At 50.7% G+C, this 14,430-nt stretch overlaps 1 protein-coding gene across 6 annotated transcripts in view; it reads left to right on the top strand.

The window, feature by feature from the left end:
- The window catches only part of PSD2 (pleckstrin and Sec7 domain containing 2), a 56,835-nt gene that overhangs the window by 16,941 nt on the left and 25,464 nt on the right, over nt 1–14,430 (top strand). For all 6 annotated transcript variants that reach the window (XM_058734932.1, XM_058734923.1, XM_058734915.1 and 3 more), the window contains 4 exons: nt 3,782–4,206; nt 7,282–7,743; nt 8,161–8,355; nt 11,808–11,888. In XM_058734932.1, the coding sequence (XP_058590915.1) occupies nt 3,833–4,206; nt 7,282–7,743; nt 8,161–8,355; nt 11,808–11,888 (1,112 nt within the window). In that variant the 5' untranslated portion in view covers nt 3,782–3,832. The remainder of the gene's footprint in view (nt 1–3,781; nt 4,207–7,281; nt 7,744–8,160; nt 8,356–11,807; nt 11,889–14,430) is intronic.

The following is a 14,430-nucleotide window of genomic DNA, read 5'->3' as shown; positions in this document are numbered from 1 at the left end:
TAGGGTCTGGTTTATGCTGAGTGAGAATGCAGGGGATCTAACTACTGCCAGCTTGTCATTTTCAGGCTTCTGCTTGGGATCAGTGCCCTGGGGCCCAGCTGTACTAACTCTCTTGCTCTTGCCAGCAGGGCTGGACATGGACAGGGTCACTGCTTCGGGAAGAGTCTCCTGGTTAAAGATTTGATCCCTTACTCTTGTGGGAGGATCTCACGGAGGGCCTGGGAAACTGGGGTTTGGTTAATCCAGCACCTCCAGCCCATCCAGGCACAGAAGGAAGCTACTTTTGAGTTCTAGAGGCAGCTCCTCCACTGTGTGACCTTGGGCACATCCTCTCCTGGTTCCGTGCCTCAGTTTCCCCATTTGTCAAATGTAGTGGTGGAAAGAGTGGTCCATAGCTGACTTTTCCCTTGACCTCTGTAAGAGTTTGTTCTTCCTTGGATTTCTACTTTCTCAGTATTCATGACCTCAGGTACTCCTACCAGCCCTGGGGAAGGAGAGCAGAGGTGATGCTCCCATTCTGCAGATGGGTTCACAAAGGCCAGAGAGGACGATGTATCCCAGGGCACATGAAGGTTCAGAGTGAGGGCTTGGGGCATTGTTTGACATCTCTGACCTGCAGCCCCCCCCCCCCCCCCCCGCTTTATGTACCCCTCTCTTGGGCTCAGAAAGAGAGAGGGGGGTCCTGGCTTGGCTATTTCTGGGCTCAACTGGCCCTCAGCCCAGGCAGGGACTCTGGGCCCCCCGCCCAGAGTGGAGCTCAATGCTGTCCCTTGTCTGCCCACCCCAGAAACCAAGGACACGGCCCAGTGCCCAGTGTTGGCAGAACCTCCACCCGGCTCCCAGCTGCAGGAGGACATGGCAGGGCAGGTAGGGCTGGAGCCAGCCTGAGGCAGCTGCTGGAAGTTGGGGGATGAGGTAGGGGCCTCCCAAGGAGTCCTTGATTTGTTCTTAACCTTGGCTTTGAGGCTGGTGTAAAATGGGCATCAGGTGAAGCTACTTATGCTTTCAAGTCTCAGGCCTCCTGGGAGCTCAGACAGAGCCCTGACCACAGGGGAGGCACTCTGTCCTGCTGGGCTCAGCCTCCACGTGTGGGTGTGGGAGCGAGGCACCCTGGTGGAATTGGGTTGAAGCCCTGTGCCCCAGATCCAATGCACATCCAGGCCCCTGGGCTAGAAAGCAGGCCAGGGGACTAGAACTCAGGCAGCAAGCCAAAAGTCTCCACTCTCCCTCCTCTTTCCTTTAGAAATGCTCCCCCCACCCCCAAGACGTCTCAGTTGAGGAGATGACCTCCTGTTCTCCCCCCTCTGAGTACACAACCAGAGGGAACAGATTGAAATAGCAACTGCAGCAGCAGGGATTTAGGGCAGACCAGAAAGAAACCCTCACTTAGTGCCGAGCCCCTTGGGGTCCCCAGCGTCCTAGGATCAGGGCCCAGATATTCTAGAGCCTAGATCTTCAAATTTGTTTTTTAAAATAAAATCTTAAGCTCATGAGGTCTTCAAAACTCTAGATTCTAGGAAGGAATGCTCAGGGTGGGTGGGCTGAGGCCCCAGACTGCTGTCTACCCCACTCAATAACAGATTCCTATATCTGGTCCCTGTAGATTCTGGTTTAGGAGGTTTGGGGGAGGGCTCATAATCTGTATTTTAACAAGTCCCTCCAGTGACACTTAGGACCAGGCAAGTATAGGCAATCTGGGTCTCACTTAAATCCTTTTTGCTATACTTACAAGCTGTTCTGGTGCAGCCTCTCAGGCTGACCAGTCCCTCTCCTTCAGCCTCCCCTGAACCCTCAGGACCCCTTTTCAGAGGAGCCTGGGGTTGTTGGGGGGAAGTTGAAGCCTGAAGAAGGAAGGAAAGTGTGCCTGGGTGACTCCATTGGTTAAGCGTCAGACTCTTAATTTCAGCTCAGGTCTTGATCTCAGGGTCATGAGTTCAAGCCCATCACTGGTCTCAGTGCTGGGCATGAAGTGTACTTAAAGGAAGGAAGGAAGGAAGGAAGGAAGGAAGGGAGGGAGGGAGGAAGGAAAGAAAGAAAGAAAGAAAGAAAGAAAGAAAGAAAGAAAGAAAGAAAGAAAGAAAGAAAGAAAGAAAGAAAGAAAGAAAAGAAAGAAAGAGGTGCCTGCAGTCAGTTGAACATCCAACTTCGACTCAGGTCATGATTTCAAAGTTGGGTGGGTTTGAGCCCTTCGTTGAGCTTTGTGCTGACAGCTCAGAGCCTGGAGCCTGTTTCAGATTCTGTGTCTCCCTCTCTCCCTGCCCCTCTCCCACTCGCTCACTCTTGCTCTCTCTCTCTCTTACACAAATAAATAAACATTAAAAAAATTAAAGACAGAAAGAGAAAAAGAAAGAAGGAAGGAAGTCATTTGGAGGGGCTTGTGTGTATCTCCGATGACAAAGATCATGGGTGGGGTGGTGTGGGGTGATGCAGAAATAGCCTAGACTGGGTGGGGCCAGGGGCAGAGAGACATTTGAGGGAGAGCCAGAGCACAGCCCATTGCATCTGCCCTCTCATCTGGGATAAGATTGAGCAGGAAGCCTCTGGGAAATTGGGCTGGTTTTGATCAGTTTAAAAAGGGGGCAGGGAAAGGGGTGTCTGGGTGGCTTAGTTGGTTAAGCGTCCAACTTCAGCTCAGGTCATGATCTTGTGGTTCGTGGGTTAGAGCCCTGCATTGGGCTCTGTGGCGACAGCTTGGAGCCTGGAGCCTGCTTTGGATTCTGCGTCTCCCTCTTTCTCTGCCCCTCCCCTACTCACACTCTGTCTCTTTCTCTCAAAAATAAACAACAAAATTTTTTTTTTAAAAAAGGGGGCAGGGATGGATATGGCAAGTGAAATGGGTCTCCTCATTTTAAGAGGAGTTACAAACCCAAAGCATGGCAGATAGGAGTGGGGCTGGCCTGGCTGGTGCAGTGAGGAGGCCCCTACCTGGATCCATACAGATCACACAATGAGTTAGGCGGAGCAAGGCCAAGGTCCCCTTCTGGTGCTCTCCCCAGAATGCCCCATAGCAGCCTCCTCTTAAGTCCCTTCTCAAGGCTGGGTGAGCTCTGGGGGGCTGGATGTGGAGGGGAACCCCAGGCCCCCACCTCTTCTCTCACAGCCAGGGCTTTGGGCACTGAGCAACAAAGGCAGGCTTGCTCTAGGCCAGGGTCCTGGGTGGCGCCTCACCAGCCCAGCACCCTGGACAGCGCCTCACGCTGGGCCTCAGGTTGGTTTCTCTGGGTTGATGTCTGGTTCTGATAAAGCTGTACTTCTGTTGACTTCCTTGCCTCCTGTCTTAACTGTCCGTCTAAAGGCAGCCCCATCTCAGTTCCCTCCATTCACCACAAATTCGCTTTTGTCTGGCTCCTGGAGTCAGGGTGAGAACATGGAAAGAGGCAAGGGGGCTGACTGGTGTCAGCCTGGAGTTTTCGTCTACATCACACACCAGCTGGAAAGGAAGAGGGTTTCCAGGGATCTTGGACCCTTCCCTCATTCCTCCCAACCTGGATCTTTCTCAGAGAGCTTTGGTGGGTTCTTGTGGGCACAACAGAGACATCAAAGAAGTAACAGGGAAGGCAGGACTGTGGCACACAAGTTGGCTGGGGGTCAGGGGAGAGGTGAGCGGGGCTGGCCCGAGGAGGCTACAGTCTGAACCCATACTCCAGCCAGGAGGTCCTGAGATCTTCTCAGCCATCCTCTTGTCCCCAGGCAGGCTACTTGGCACTGGTTTTGCTTGTCTTTAGACCCCCCAGCACCTGTCCTGTCTGACTTACCTTTTCATTTCTCCATCTGCCTCCAGGTCTAGTGGAGTCCCAGGAGCAGTCAGCACAGGGTGGAAGTAGTGGCTGCCATGGATGAGGATAAGCTTCCATCTGTACTACCTGGGGAAGGTGGTGCTGCCTGGGACCCCAGCTTGGAGTCTGAGGAAGAACCAGGGGCCGAGAATGGAATGGCACAGAGTCAGGACCTGAACAGTAGCTACAATAGCCCAGGGCATGAGATAAGGGGCACTCTGGTGGACACCGAAGAGCCTGCACAAGGCCCGAACGTGGCCCTCCGTGGCCTCAGCCTTGGCCTTTCCCTCACCAATGGCCTAGTCCTGGGGCCAGACTCAAACATTCTGGAAGATTCTACAGAGTCCAGGCCCTGGAGGGCTGGTGGGCTGGCAGAGGGGGACGATGCTTCCAGGAATCTATGTCTGGAAACTGAGGACCCTCAGCTGGGGTAAGTTGGTGTCTTGGGTTGGGGACTTGCTGCATTTGGCCACTTCAATGCCATATGGCTTGGGCCTAGCCACTTAGCCTCTCTGGTTTTTGTTTTTCTCCTCCATAAAATGGGAATTACATCTCCCTGTTTTGCCCGGCTTCTGGGTGTTTTGGAAGGCTGGAGCCATTAGATTTCAAAGGCTAGCAGGCCTGTTGTGCTCTCTACCCACAGCCCCCCAAACCATCATGGGCTCTTTCTATGTGGGGTTGGAGGGCCACATTCCTTCCTTCCCAGGCTTTGCAGTAGAGTTCCAAAATGCTTTGATGCAGAAGGTCATCTGGTCCAGCCTTCTGCTTCCTGGAGGTGAAGATCTCCCAATTTTGCAACTGACCTCAGAAGAGTAGGCTTCATGGGTTAATCCCTGACAGCTACCCCACCCCCTACTTGAGTGCCATCCGGAGGTTCTACCAAGAATCTCACTTCAGTTCTACTAACTGGAGTTACACTCCATTTCTATTATCTTCAGCAGGAAGCAGAGAGACCTACATGTCTTGGAGGTACTAGTTGGACAAGGAGGGTGGGAAAGGGACAGGGGAATGTCCTGAGAAAAGAAAGTATATAGAAGTCTTAGTGTGCACAGCTGCAGGCCCTGGCCTGGATGAGCCAGTGTGCATGGGTGGCATGCCTCGTGGTCTGGCCTGTGCATTATTGTGTGCATAGGAATGTGTGAACATGCTGATGTGCATGGGTCTTTGTGGTCGTGTGTTTGTGTGTGGGGGTTTGAGTGTGCCTGGCCTGTGCATTTGTGGGCGCTTGGGTCTGCATGTGTCAGGGCTGAGTGTGGCTAGCTCTGTGGATAGGAATGTGAGTATATGGGGTTGGGTGCCTGTGTGTACCAAGTATGCTGTGGCTATGAGTGTTTCCATCCAGACAGGTCCTAGGGCAGCCACCTGCCTGGCCGTGGGGTGCAGGCAGGGGTCTGGGGCTTCTTGGAGCCTATGTCTTGTGTTTACGTGGCATATTTATTTGGGATGGCTGAAATTGGGGGTAGATGGAAGTTTGGAGATTGGGCTAATAGTCTTCAGGCCTCTGTCAGAACCACCTCTCAGGTCTGCTCAGATGCATGAGAAGGTGGGAGATAGTGGGATGGGGGAGACCATTCATGGCTCTGACAATGAGATGAGAGCCCCCCACTCCCACCACCAAGGGCAAGGATCTGTATTATTCAGGTATCTCTGGGACCTAGCACAGGCCTAGCCGAAGTGTCTCTGCTGGGAAGATTTTGATTGTCTGCTCTGGTGACCAGGGCAGTGACCCTTTTCATCTGTCTCTTCCTCCTGGAGTTCAGTAGAGGCAACCACACCAGTGCACTGTCACACTTCCTGCCATATTTTAGATTTCTGCCCTCCTCCCCAGTTCCTTCTTCAGCAAGAGAAGGCTTAATGAGACTGTGGTCTCAGAGCCTGCTGGAACTGGGGCAGGAGAAAGCTGGCTGTGACTCCAGCTTTTTCTCTCAGGTTGGTATGCTTCCCCAGGGAACACACTAGGACCACATCTTAGATCTGGGGTTTAAAGGAGGCGTTTGAGGGGTGGGGGTATCTCCCAGTCCACCTACAGTTCGGTGTCTCCCAGGCAGCAGGTGGTGGGGAAGAAGCAGGGTGCAGCTAATCCTCAGGGGCAGTGAGGGATGCACTTCCTTGCAAATGGTGGGTTTCAATTTATCTGAAATGGGCCACCTCAGCCTGCTTCTTCCTTTGTCTGTGTCTTTTCCTCTTCCTGTCTCTGTGCTTCTGTCTCTATTTTTGTCTCTCTTACTCTCTCTCTTACTCTGTTTGTCATGCTTTGTATCTCTTTTCTCAGACATTTGTCTCTCTTATTTCTCTCTTTTATCTTGTCTCTCTTTTGTCTCATCTCTCTTGGTCTCGCTCTTTGTCAGTCTTTCCTCTTCCTTACCTGTCCTTTCTACTTACCTGTGCTTCTTCCCAGTGGGTAAGAGTCTTCCCAGGATGCCTTGGTTTAGCTCTGTGTGATACTCTATTCTAGGTGCTGGGGATACATCAGTGAATAGAACCTACAAAAATTCCTGCTATCATGGAGCGTATGATCTACTGGGTAGATAGATAATGAATCATAAAAATAATAATTATATAGTATGTAGGAAGGGGGTAAGTGCTTTGGAAAACCATGAAGTAAGAAAAAGGGGTAAGGTGTTTGCGGGCAGGTCTCAGTTATAAATGGGGTGCTCAGGGCATATCTCATTGAGAAGGGGACAAGGAAGGAGGGCTTCAGCTTGAGGGAAGAGCACTGTGGGCAGAGAAACAGCCAGTGCAAAGACCTCTTCCAGGGATGGGACAGGGCCCTGCAATGGCTTAGGCAGCATCTTAAGCCACAGGGCTGACTAACATTTGTTTGTTCACCCAGTGCACCATTCCGTAGGATTAATAAGCACATACTATGTGCTGGGTGTTCCTTGGCCTTGTGGGGGGTGGGACTGGGGAACAGATGGTAAACAGGGGAACAAACAATACGACAGACATGCTGATGGGGGCTGGGAGGAAGTGAGGAGATAACCTGAGGATTGAGAATAAAGAGAGGGGCCACAGTGGTGGGTGGTGTGGACCTGCCTTCCTCAGTCTCCCTGAGGAGGTGACATTAAGGCAAGGCCTGAGAGCTATAATGTAGTTGGCCAAGCTGAGAACTTTCAAGCAAAATTTTGACCCAGAGTTACTCTAGTTTGGTAGGGGGATGCCCATGCGTTCTGGAAAGCCTGGAGGCAGCAGGCCCTGTGCCACTGTGGAGGAAGAGGCCTCCCATTCATTCATTCATTCATTCATTCAGACAAGTGATGTCTACTCTAAGCCAGGTCCAGGCAGGCACTGGGTGGGACCACACCTGTCCTTTTCACTGCCAAACCCTCGTACCCAGTCCAGGACCTGACACCTAGTGCTCAGTAAGTATCGGCTGAAAGAATAAACAGGAAACAATCCATGCCTGCTTCTGTCCCCGGGGAGTTCCCAGACAGATTGGTGCAGTCCTAGCACCTGTAACGGGGGACACCACAGGAGGATGGTGACTGGTCATTGCATCCCACAGGTCGGGTGGCCCTGGAGAGCCAGATGTGCGGGATGGCTTCAGTGCCACATTTGAGAAGATCGTGGAGTCTGAGCTGCTGCGGGGCACCCAGTACAGCAGCCTCGACTCCCTGGATGTGCTGAGCCTCACGGATGAGAGTGACAGCTGTGTCAGCTTCGAGGCCCCCCTGACACCCCTCATCCAGCAGCGGGCCCGTGATAGCCCTGAGCCAGGGGCTGGCTTAGGCAATGGGGACATGGGGCCTGAGGGAGACATGGGAGCAGCTGGTGGTGATGGGGATCTGGGCAGCCCCCTGCGGCGCTCCATCTCCTGCAGCCGATCAGAGAATGTCCTGAGCCGCCTGTCTCTAACCGCTGTGCCCAATGGCTTCCATGAAGATGGACCCCCGGGTCCAGGTGGGGAGGAGGAGGAGGAGGAGGAGGAAGAGGAGGAGGACACAGACAAGTTGCTGAACTCAGCCAGGTGAGGCAGGACCTAGGCTGGGAACTGGGAGAACCATTGAGCAGATGGGGAAACCGAGATCCAGAGCAGGCAAAGCAAGTTAGGGCAACCCAGTGCACCCAGAGAGAACAAGGTCTCTCTGAGGTCATCGTGTCCTTCTTATGCACCCAGACTTCCCATCCTGGTCCTGAGGTTCCATGCTGCTCTTCTAGGCGTCTCCGGCCTTGGTGGGGCCAGGGAAGTATGCTGTGGGTCGTGTAGCTTCTATGAGGGGCTCTTCTAAATAACTTGATTCTTCCTGATGCACTGGAGCTTCTTTCCCTGCTCTGGCTCCTGCGTGGGTTTTCCAAGGCCTGGGGAGACCTTCCAGCCTCCACCTGGGGCTTCTGACCCTGGGCCTCTGACCCCTTTTCTCCTGTTCCCACCTTCCCTGTGCAGTGACCCCAGCTTAAAGGATGGCTTTTCAGACTCGGACTCAGAGCTGAGCAGCTCGGAGGGGCTGGAGCCTGGCAGCACAGACCCACTGGCCAATGGGTGCCAGGGGGTCAGTGAAGCTGCTCGCCGGCTGGCCCGCCGCCTCTACCACCTTGAGGGCTTCCAGCGCTGTGACGTCGCCCGGCAGCTAGGCAAGAAGTGAGTCTGTCTCCCGTACCCCCCCTCCCCAGGCAAATCCAGTGTCCTCTCAGCCTGAAAGGGGTGTGGGTGACTTCAGTGAGGGGTGCCTGGTGTTGGGGGGCTCCCAGTAGTCCCCAGGAGCTCCTCCTCCTGCCACTGTCCTCATTCCTGGCCTTGCCCTAAATCTGTTTCCTTTCTGGGCTGCCTGGGTGAAGGCCCATGCTCTGGGGGGCGGGGGAATATAGTGGCAGGGCGGTCCCTCGGGGCTGGGGAGTGTGATGTGGCATGTGGTTTTGGGACCATGATGATGGTAGTGAGGACACAGCAGTGGGGCAGGGCAAGGGAGAGGAGAACCTGCATCTGCCTGGGACCCATGAGCTGGGAAGGGGTTCTTGGCCCTCATTAAACCCTACTCTCAGTCTTTTGGGACTGGCTAAGGGGGCTGAAGCTACCAAAGCACAAGCCCTGGCCTTGAGACTGTGGAAAGGGGACTAACCAGATGAGAGTCCTGAGGTGCGCAGTGCAGAGGGTGGGGGTGAGTAGGCGGGGACTGTGAGGGTGAGGGAATCACATGGGGCATCCTGAGCATGTCTGACCATCAGCATGGCCACCTGCCTTTGCCCTTCCTCCAGAGGGCCTCCACAACCACATTAAGGCACTGAGATGAGCGGAGGCAGTCATAGCCCCCAAGGCAGAGGGGACAGTCCAGACCCTAGACCCCAAGTCAGAGCTTAGGTCACAGGGGGGTGTTGAGGACAGCTCCACTTGGAATCCTTCCCTCGCTTCTCTCCCTCTCCTTCCTCCTCTACCCTTCTCAGCCTCCACATTACTGGGCTTGCCTCCTAGCTCCGGCCCAGACATCACAGCAGGACTTAGAAGCCCTGCCTCTCCCCCTGGGCTGTAGTCCCCACCCCCAACCTAATAGCCTTCAGGAGGCTCCTCCAGGAGCCTTGGTTGTGGTTGATCTGCATTCTCCTGTCCTTCTGACCACTCTGCTACAAGAATTTCCTTCAGCATTTAACTGCTTAACTACGCTTGTCTCTCCCATCTGTAAAACAGAAATTCTTCCTCAGTTATACTTCTTCTCCCAGCCTCTTTGCAGCCAGAATTCTGGGGTTTACTGCCCTGCGTGGCCTCAGCCCCCTATTCCTCTCCATATTCAGCTCCTGGGGCAGGCTTCTTCCCCACCCAATGCCTGCAGCAGCCCATCTAGGCCAAGGCCATTAGTGGCCTTTGTCTTTGAATCTAGTGGCTGCTACCAGGCCTCAACTTACCTGGCTCAACATCACAGACACACACCCCACTCCTTTTTCCTTAATTAAATTTTTTATTATGCGAACTTCAACCATATACAAAACCAGAGAAAATAATATATTAAACCTCCTTTTAGGGGCACTTGGGTGGCTAAGTTGGTTAAGCTTTCAACTCTTGATTTTGGCTCAGGTCATGATCCAGCCCCACAATGGGTTCTGTATTGGCCTCTGGGCTCTGTGCTGACGGTGCAGAGCCTGCTTGGGATTCTCTTTCTCCCTCTTTCTCTCTGCCCCTCTCATGCTCTCTCTCTCTCAAAACAAACAAACAAACAAACAAACAAACAAACAAACAAGCAAAGAAACAAACATTAACCTTCCCTCCAATCTTCCACATACCCATTACACAGCTTCAAAGTTAATAATATCCACCTACCACCCCCACCCCCACCACCCCCCTTCCTTGCCATTTGTTAGACTATTTTAAGGCATATTTTAGGCACTCTATCATTTGATCCATAAAAACTTTAGTATATGTCTGTAAATGATAAGGATTTTTATTTTATTTATTTTTTAAAATATTTATTTATTTTGAGAGAAAGTACAAGTGTGGGAGGGGCAGAGATCCCATGATCCCATGCTCATGATTCCATGAGATCATGACCAGAGCCGAAATCAAGAATCAGACAGGGGCGCCTGGGTGGCTCAGTTGGTTAAGTGTCTGACTTTGGCTCAGGTCGTGATCTCATGGTTTGTGAGTTCAAGCCCTGCATTGGGTTCTGTGCTGACAGCTCAGAGCCTGGAGTCTGTTTCAGATGCTGTGTCTTCCTCTCTCTCTCTCTGTCTCTGTCTCTCTCAAAAATAAATAAATATGAAAAAAAGGATCAGACAATTAACTGAGCCACCCATGCAACCCTAACTGATAAGGATTTTTAAGTATAATCATAATTCCATTATAATTTTTAACAAAACTTACTCAAAATTCCATAGAATCTCTAACATTTAGTGTCAGTTTAATTTTCTGTCTCAGAAATGCTTCTCTATCAGGATGCAAACAAGGTCCACACGACATTACATTTGGCCAATATGTCTCTTGAGTCTCCCTCTCTCTCTTTTTTTTCCTTCTCTTAAGTCTCTTAAACAATAGTTTGCCAGGCTGCCTCCTTTTTCTTAAGGCTGTGTATCTGTTGAAGAAACAATCATTTGTCCAGAAGAATTTTCCACGATTTGGATTTGGTGTCCCTGCGGAGTTACCTCACGCTTTCCCTTTTGCCTCAGTCCCTAGTCTCCTGTAAATGGGAGGGAGAGCTTGGGGCTTGAGTAGGTTCAGGTTGAAATTCGTTCTCTTTCCTGTCAAGAATTCATCACTTCGGTCTCCTTGAAACACTCGTGGCCTGCAGGATACTGTATCCCTTCTTCTCTGGCTGCTGTTTTCTCAGTCTCCTTTACTGGCTCCCTCTCTCTTCTCAGGCCTGAGAAGGCCTGCATCCTTAAGAGGGACTTCCTCTGATCTCAGTCCTGAGTCTGCACCTTCCTCTTGCATGGGCTCATCCTTTCTTCCAAGTCATTAACCAGCTCACAGCTCTCACAGGGGTATATCCAGCTCCACCTGTTGGACAGCTGTGGACACCTCCCCCCAGGGCCACCTCCAGTGTCATGCCCCACACGATTCCATCTCCCGTGGATTCTTCCTCTGAAATCTCTCTCCTTCCCAACCCCTCTGGGAGAGCCACTGCAGCCCCCAGGGGGTCTCCACTCAGCAGGTGGTGTTCCACATTCAGATCTGACCACTCAGGCATCTCTTCCCTGCTTTATACCCTTCCAGATCACTAACCCATCCTTCCCTTGCCCCTCAGGCCCTGCTTCCTCCCTCATCTCTTGCTGCTATGTTCCTGCTGTCTGGCTCCAGCCACATGGTCCTGCTGAGAGCTTCTTAGACATGTTGTGCAGTTTCCTCTACTGGGGACACTTTGTATCATCCCTCTCCCTACTCCCTTCCCCTGACTGGCTTACTTTCTGAGACAGCACCTCCTTTCTGAAACCTTCCTAATGCCCCTCCCAAGGATAAGCTGTCAGAGTCCAACTTGCCAGCAGCGGGAGGCAGCCTAGGGAAGGGCAGGTCAGGTGGGTGGGTCACGGTACCCCAGGGCCCACTCCCCATGTACCTCCTATTGTTTGCTATGCCCTATTTCTAATGGACACCTCATGCTCTCCTGACAGTAACGAGTTCAGCAGGCTGGTGGCTGGGGAGTACCTCAGTTTCTTCGACTTCTCAGGCCTGACTCTGGACCGAGCGCTCAGGTCAGTGGGGTTGGGATGGGGCGGTGTCCACAGGTGGTACAGGCCACTGTCTGGATTCTCATGCCAGCTCTATCCTAAACTTGCTGTGCATCCTTGGGCAAGTCTCTTGACCCCTCTGGGAAGGCTGTGGAGAAGGGGCCATGAGCACGTCAGCAGTCCAACAACTCAGTGAGTGCCTGCTATGTGGTGGGCTGAGGATATGAAGGTGGGAATGTGGTCAGGACTTTTAAGAGAGGCAAGGGCAAAGGGCTTGCCTGTATTGAGTACTTCCTGTTTGCCAGAGGTAGTAGATCTTTATACTCCCTGCTGACTTCATTCATCCTCACCACACCCCTGTAGGGTAGGGTTATCTTTGCCATTTACAAATGAAGAACCAGCTGATAGGTAAAGTGATTCCCTTCAGTCACTGAGGGGGGAGATGACAAAAATGGGATTTGATCTCAGGTCCTATTGGTGTTTGGACAGAGTATCTTTCAGGAGGGTCAGGTACAGGTCTCGGTGTGGGGAGGAGTGGATGGAGTTCCACCCAGGGTCTAGCAGTCCTTGGTGGCAGGGCCCACAAGGAGTCACCAGGCCACAAGCCCTAGGGGAGGGGGACAGCAGTCTCTGAGCTAAGTGGGGGGTGGTCCCAAATGTTAGATCTCACCATGTCCCACATGTCTCTTACACTTAAAAAAAAATGTATTTTCCATTCTTTTTTCTCTACTTCGCTTGAGATATTTTCTGTTGACCTGCTTTTAGTTCACTTACCCTTTTTTCTGTGTCTAATATTCTGTTAAACCCATTTACTGAGTTTTTACTTTTAACTATTATATTTTTCAGTTCTAGATTTTCATTTTGTTATTTTTTAATTTTTTAATTTTTAAAAAAAAATTTTTTTTTTAAATGTTTATTTATTTTTGAGACAGAGAGAGACAAAGCATGAACAGGGCAGGGGCAGAGAGAGAGGGAGACACAGAATCGGAAGCAGGCTCCAGGCTCCGAGCCATCAGCCCAGAGCCCGACGCGGGGCTCGAACTCACGGACCGCGAGATCGTGACCTGAGCCGAAGTCGGACACTCAACCGACTGAGCCACCCAGGCGCCCCTTAATTTTTTAATTTTTAAAAAATATTTTTACTTAATCTCATACCCAACATGGGGCTCAAACTCACAATGCCGAGATCAGGAGTTGCATGTATATCTGACTGAGCCAGCCAGGTGCCCCCCAATTTTAAAAAAATAGATTCTAATTCTCTGGGGGAATTTATTCTCATCTTTTCACTCATTTTCTCCACCGTTCCCTCTCTTTTTGAACATAAATATATATATTATATATAATAAATATATTTTTTATATATAAAATATATATATTATATGTATACAAAATATTTTTAAAATGTTTGTTTTTGAGAGAGAAAGAGAGAGAGCATGCAAGCAGGGGGAGGGGCAGAGAGAGAGACAGAGGATGCAAAGTGGGCTCTATGCTGACAGCAGAAAGCCCAGTGCTGGGCTCAAACTCACGACTGCTAGATCATGACCTGGGCTGAAATCAAGAGTCGGATGCTTCACCAACTGAGCCACTCAGGTGCCCCTGAACATATATATATATATATATATATATATATATATATATATGTATGTATATGTGTATGTGTATGTACACATGTGTATATACACATACACATATATATTTATTTATTTAAGATAAATATTTTTAAAGTATTTTTAAAATTTATGTTTTTTTTTTTTTTTTTTTTTTTTTAAAGATTTTATTTATTTTTGGGACAGAGAGAGACAGAGCATGAACGGGGGAGGGGCAGAGAGAGAGGGAGACACAGAATCGGAAACAGGCTCCAGGCTCCGAGCCATCGGCCCAGAGCCTGACGCGGGGCTCGAACTCACGGACCGCGAGATCGTGACCTGGCTGAAGTCGGACGCTTAACCGACTGCGCCACCCAGGCGCCCCAAAATTTATGTTTATTTTTGAGAGAGAGAGAGAGACAGAGTGTGAGCAGGGGAGGGGCAAAGAGAGAGGGAGACACAGAATCTGAAGCTGGTTCCAGCTTCTGAGCTGTCAGCACAGAGTTCAACGTGGGGCTTGAACTCATAGACCACAAGATCATGACCTGAGCTGAAGCTGGACTCTAAACTGACTGAGCCACCCAGGACCCCTATATATCATATATATATATGATATATATATATATGATATATATATATATATATATTATATGATATATATATATGATATATGATATCATATATATATGATATATATGATATATATATCTTAATGTTTATTATTTTGAGAGAGAGAGAGAAGAATGCTCACACGGTGGGGGAAGGGCACAGAGAGAGGGAAAGAGAATCCCAAGCAGGCCTTGCACTGACAGTGCAGAGCCTAATGTGGGGCTTGATCCCGCAAAACGTGAGATCATGACTTGAGTGGAAATCAAGAGTTGGACACTTAACCAACTGAGCCACCTAGGCACCCCTCTTTTTGAACGTATTAATCATAGTTATTTCGAAGTCCTTGTCTGCTCATCACAATATCTGTACTG

The sequence above is a fragment of the Neofelis nebulosa genome, chromosome 1 (genome assembly GCF_028018385.1).
Source record: "Neofelis nebulosa isolate mNeoNeb1 chromosome 1, mNeoNeb1.pri, whole genome shotgun sequence".
Taxonomy (NCBI): domain Eukaryota; kingdom Metazoa; phylum Chordata; class Mammalia; order Carnivora; family Felidae; genus Neofelis; species Neofelis nebulosa.
This window is presented reverse-complemented; position numbering and strand designations above follow the sequence as displayed.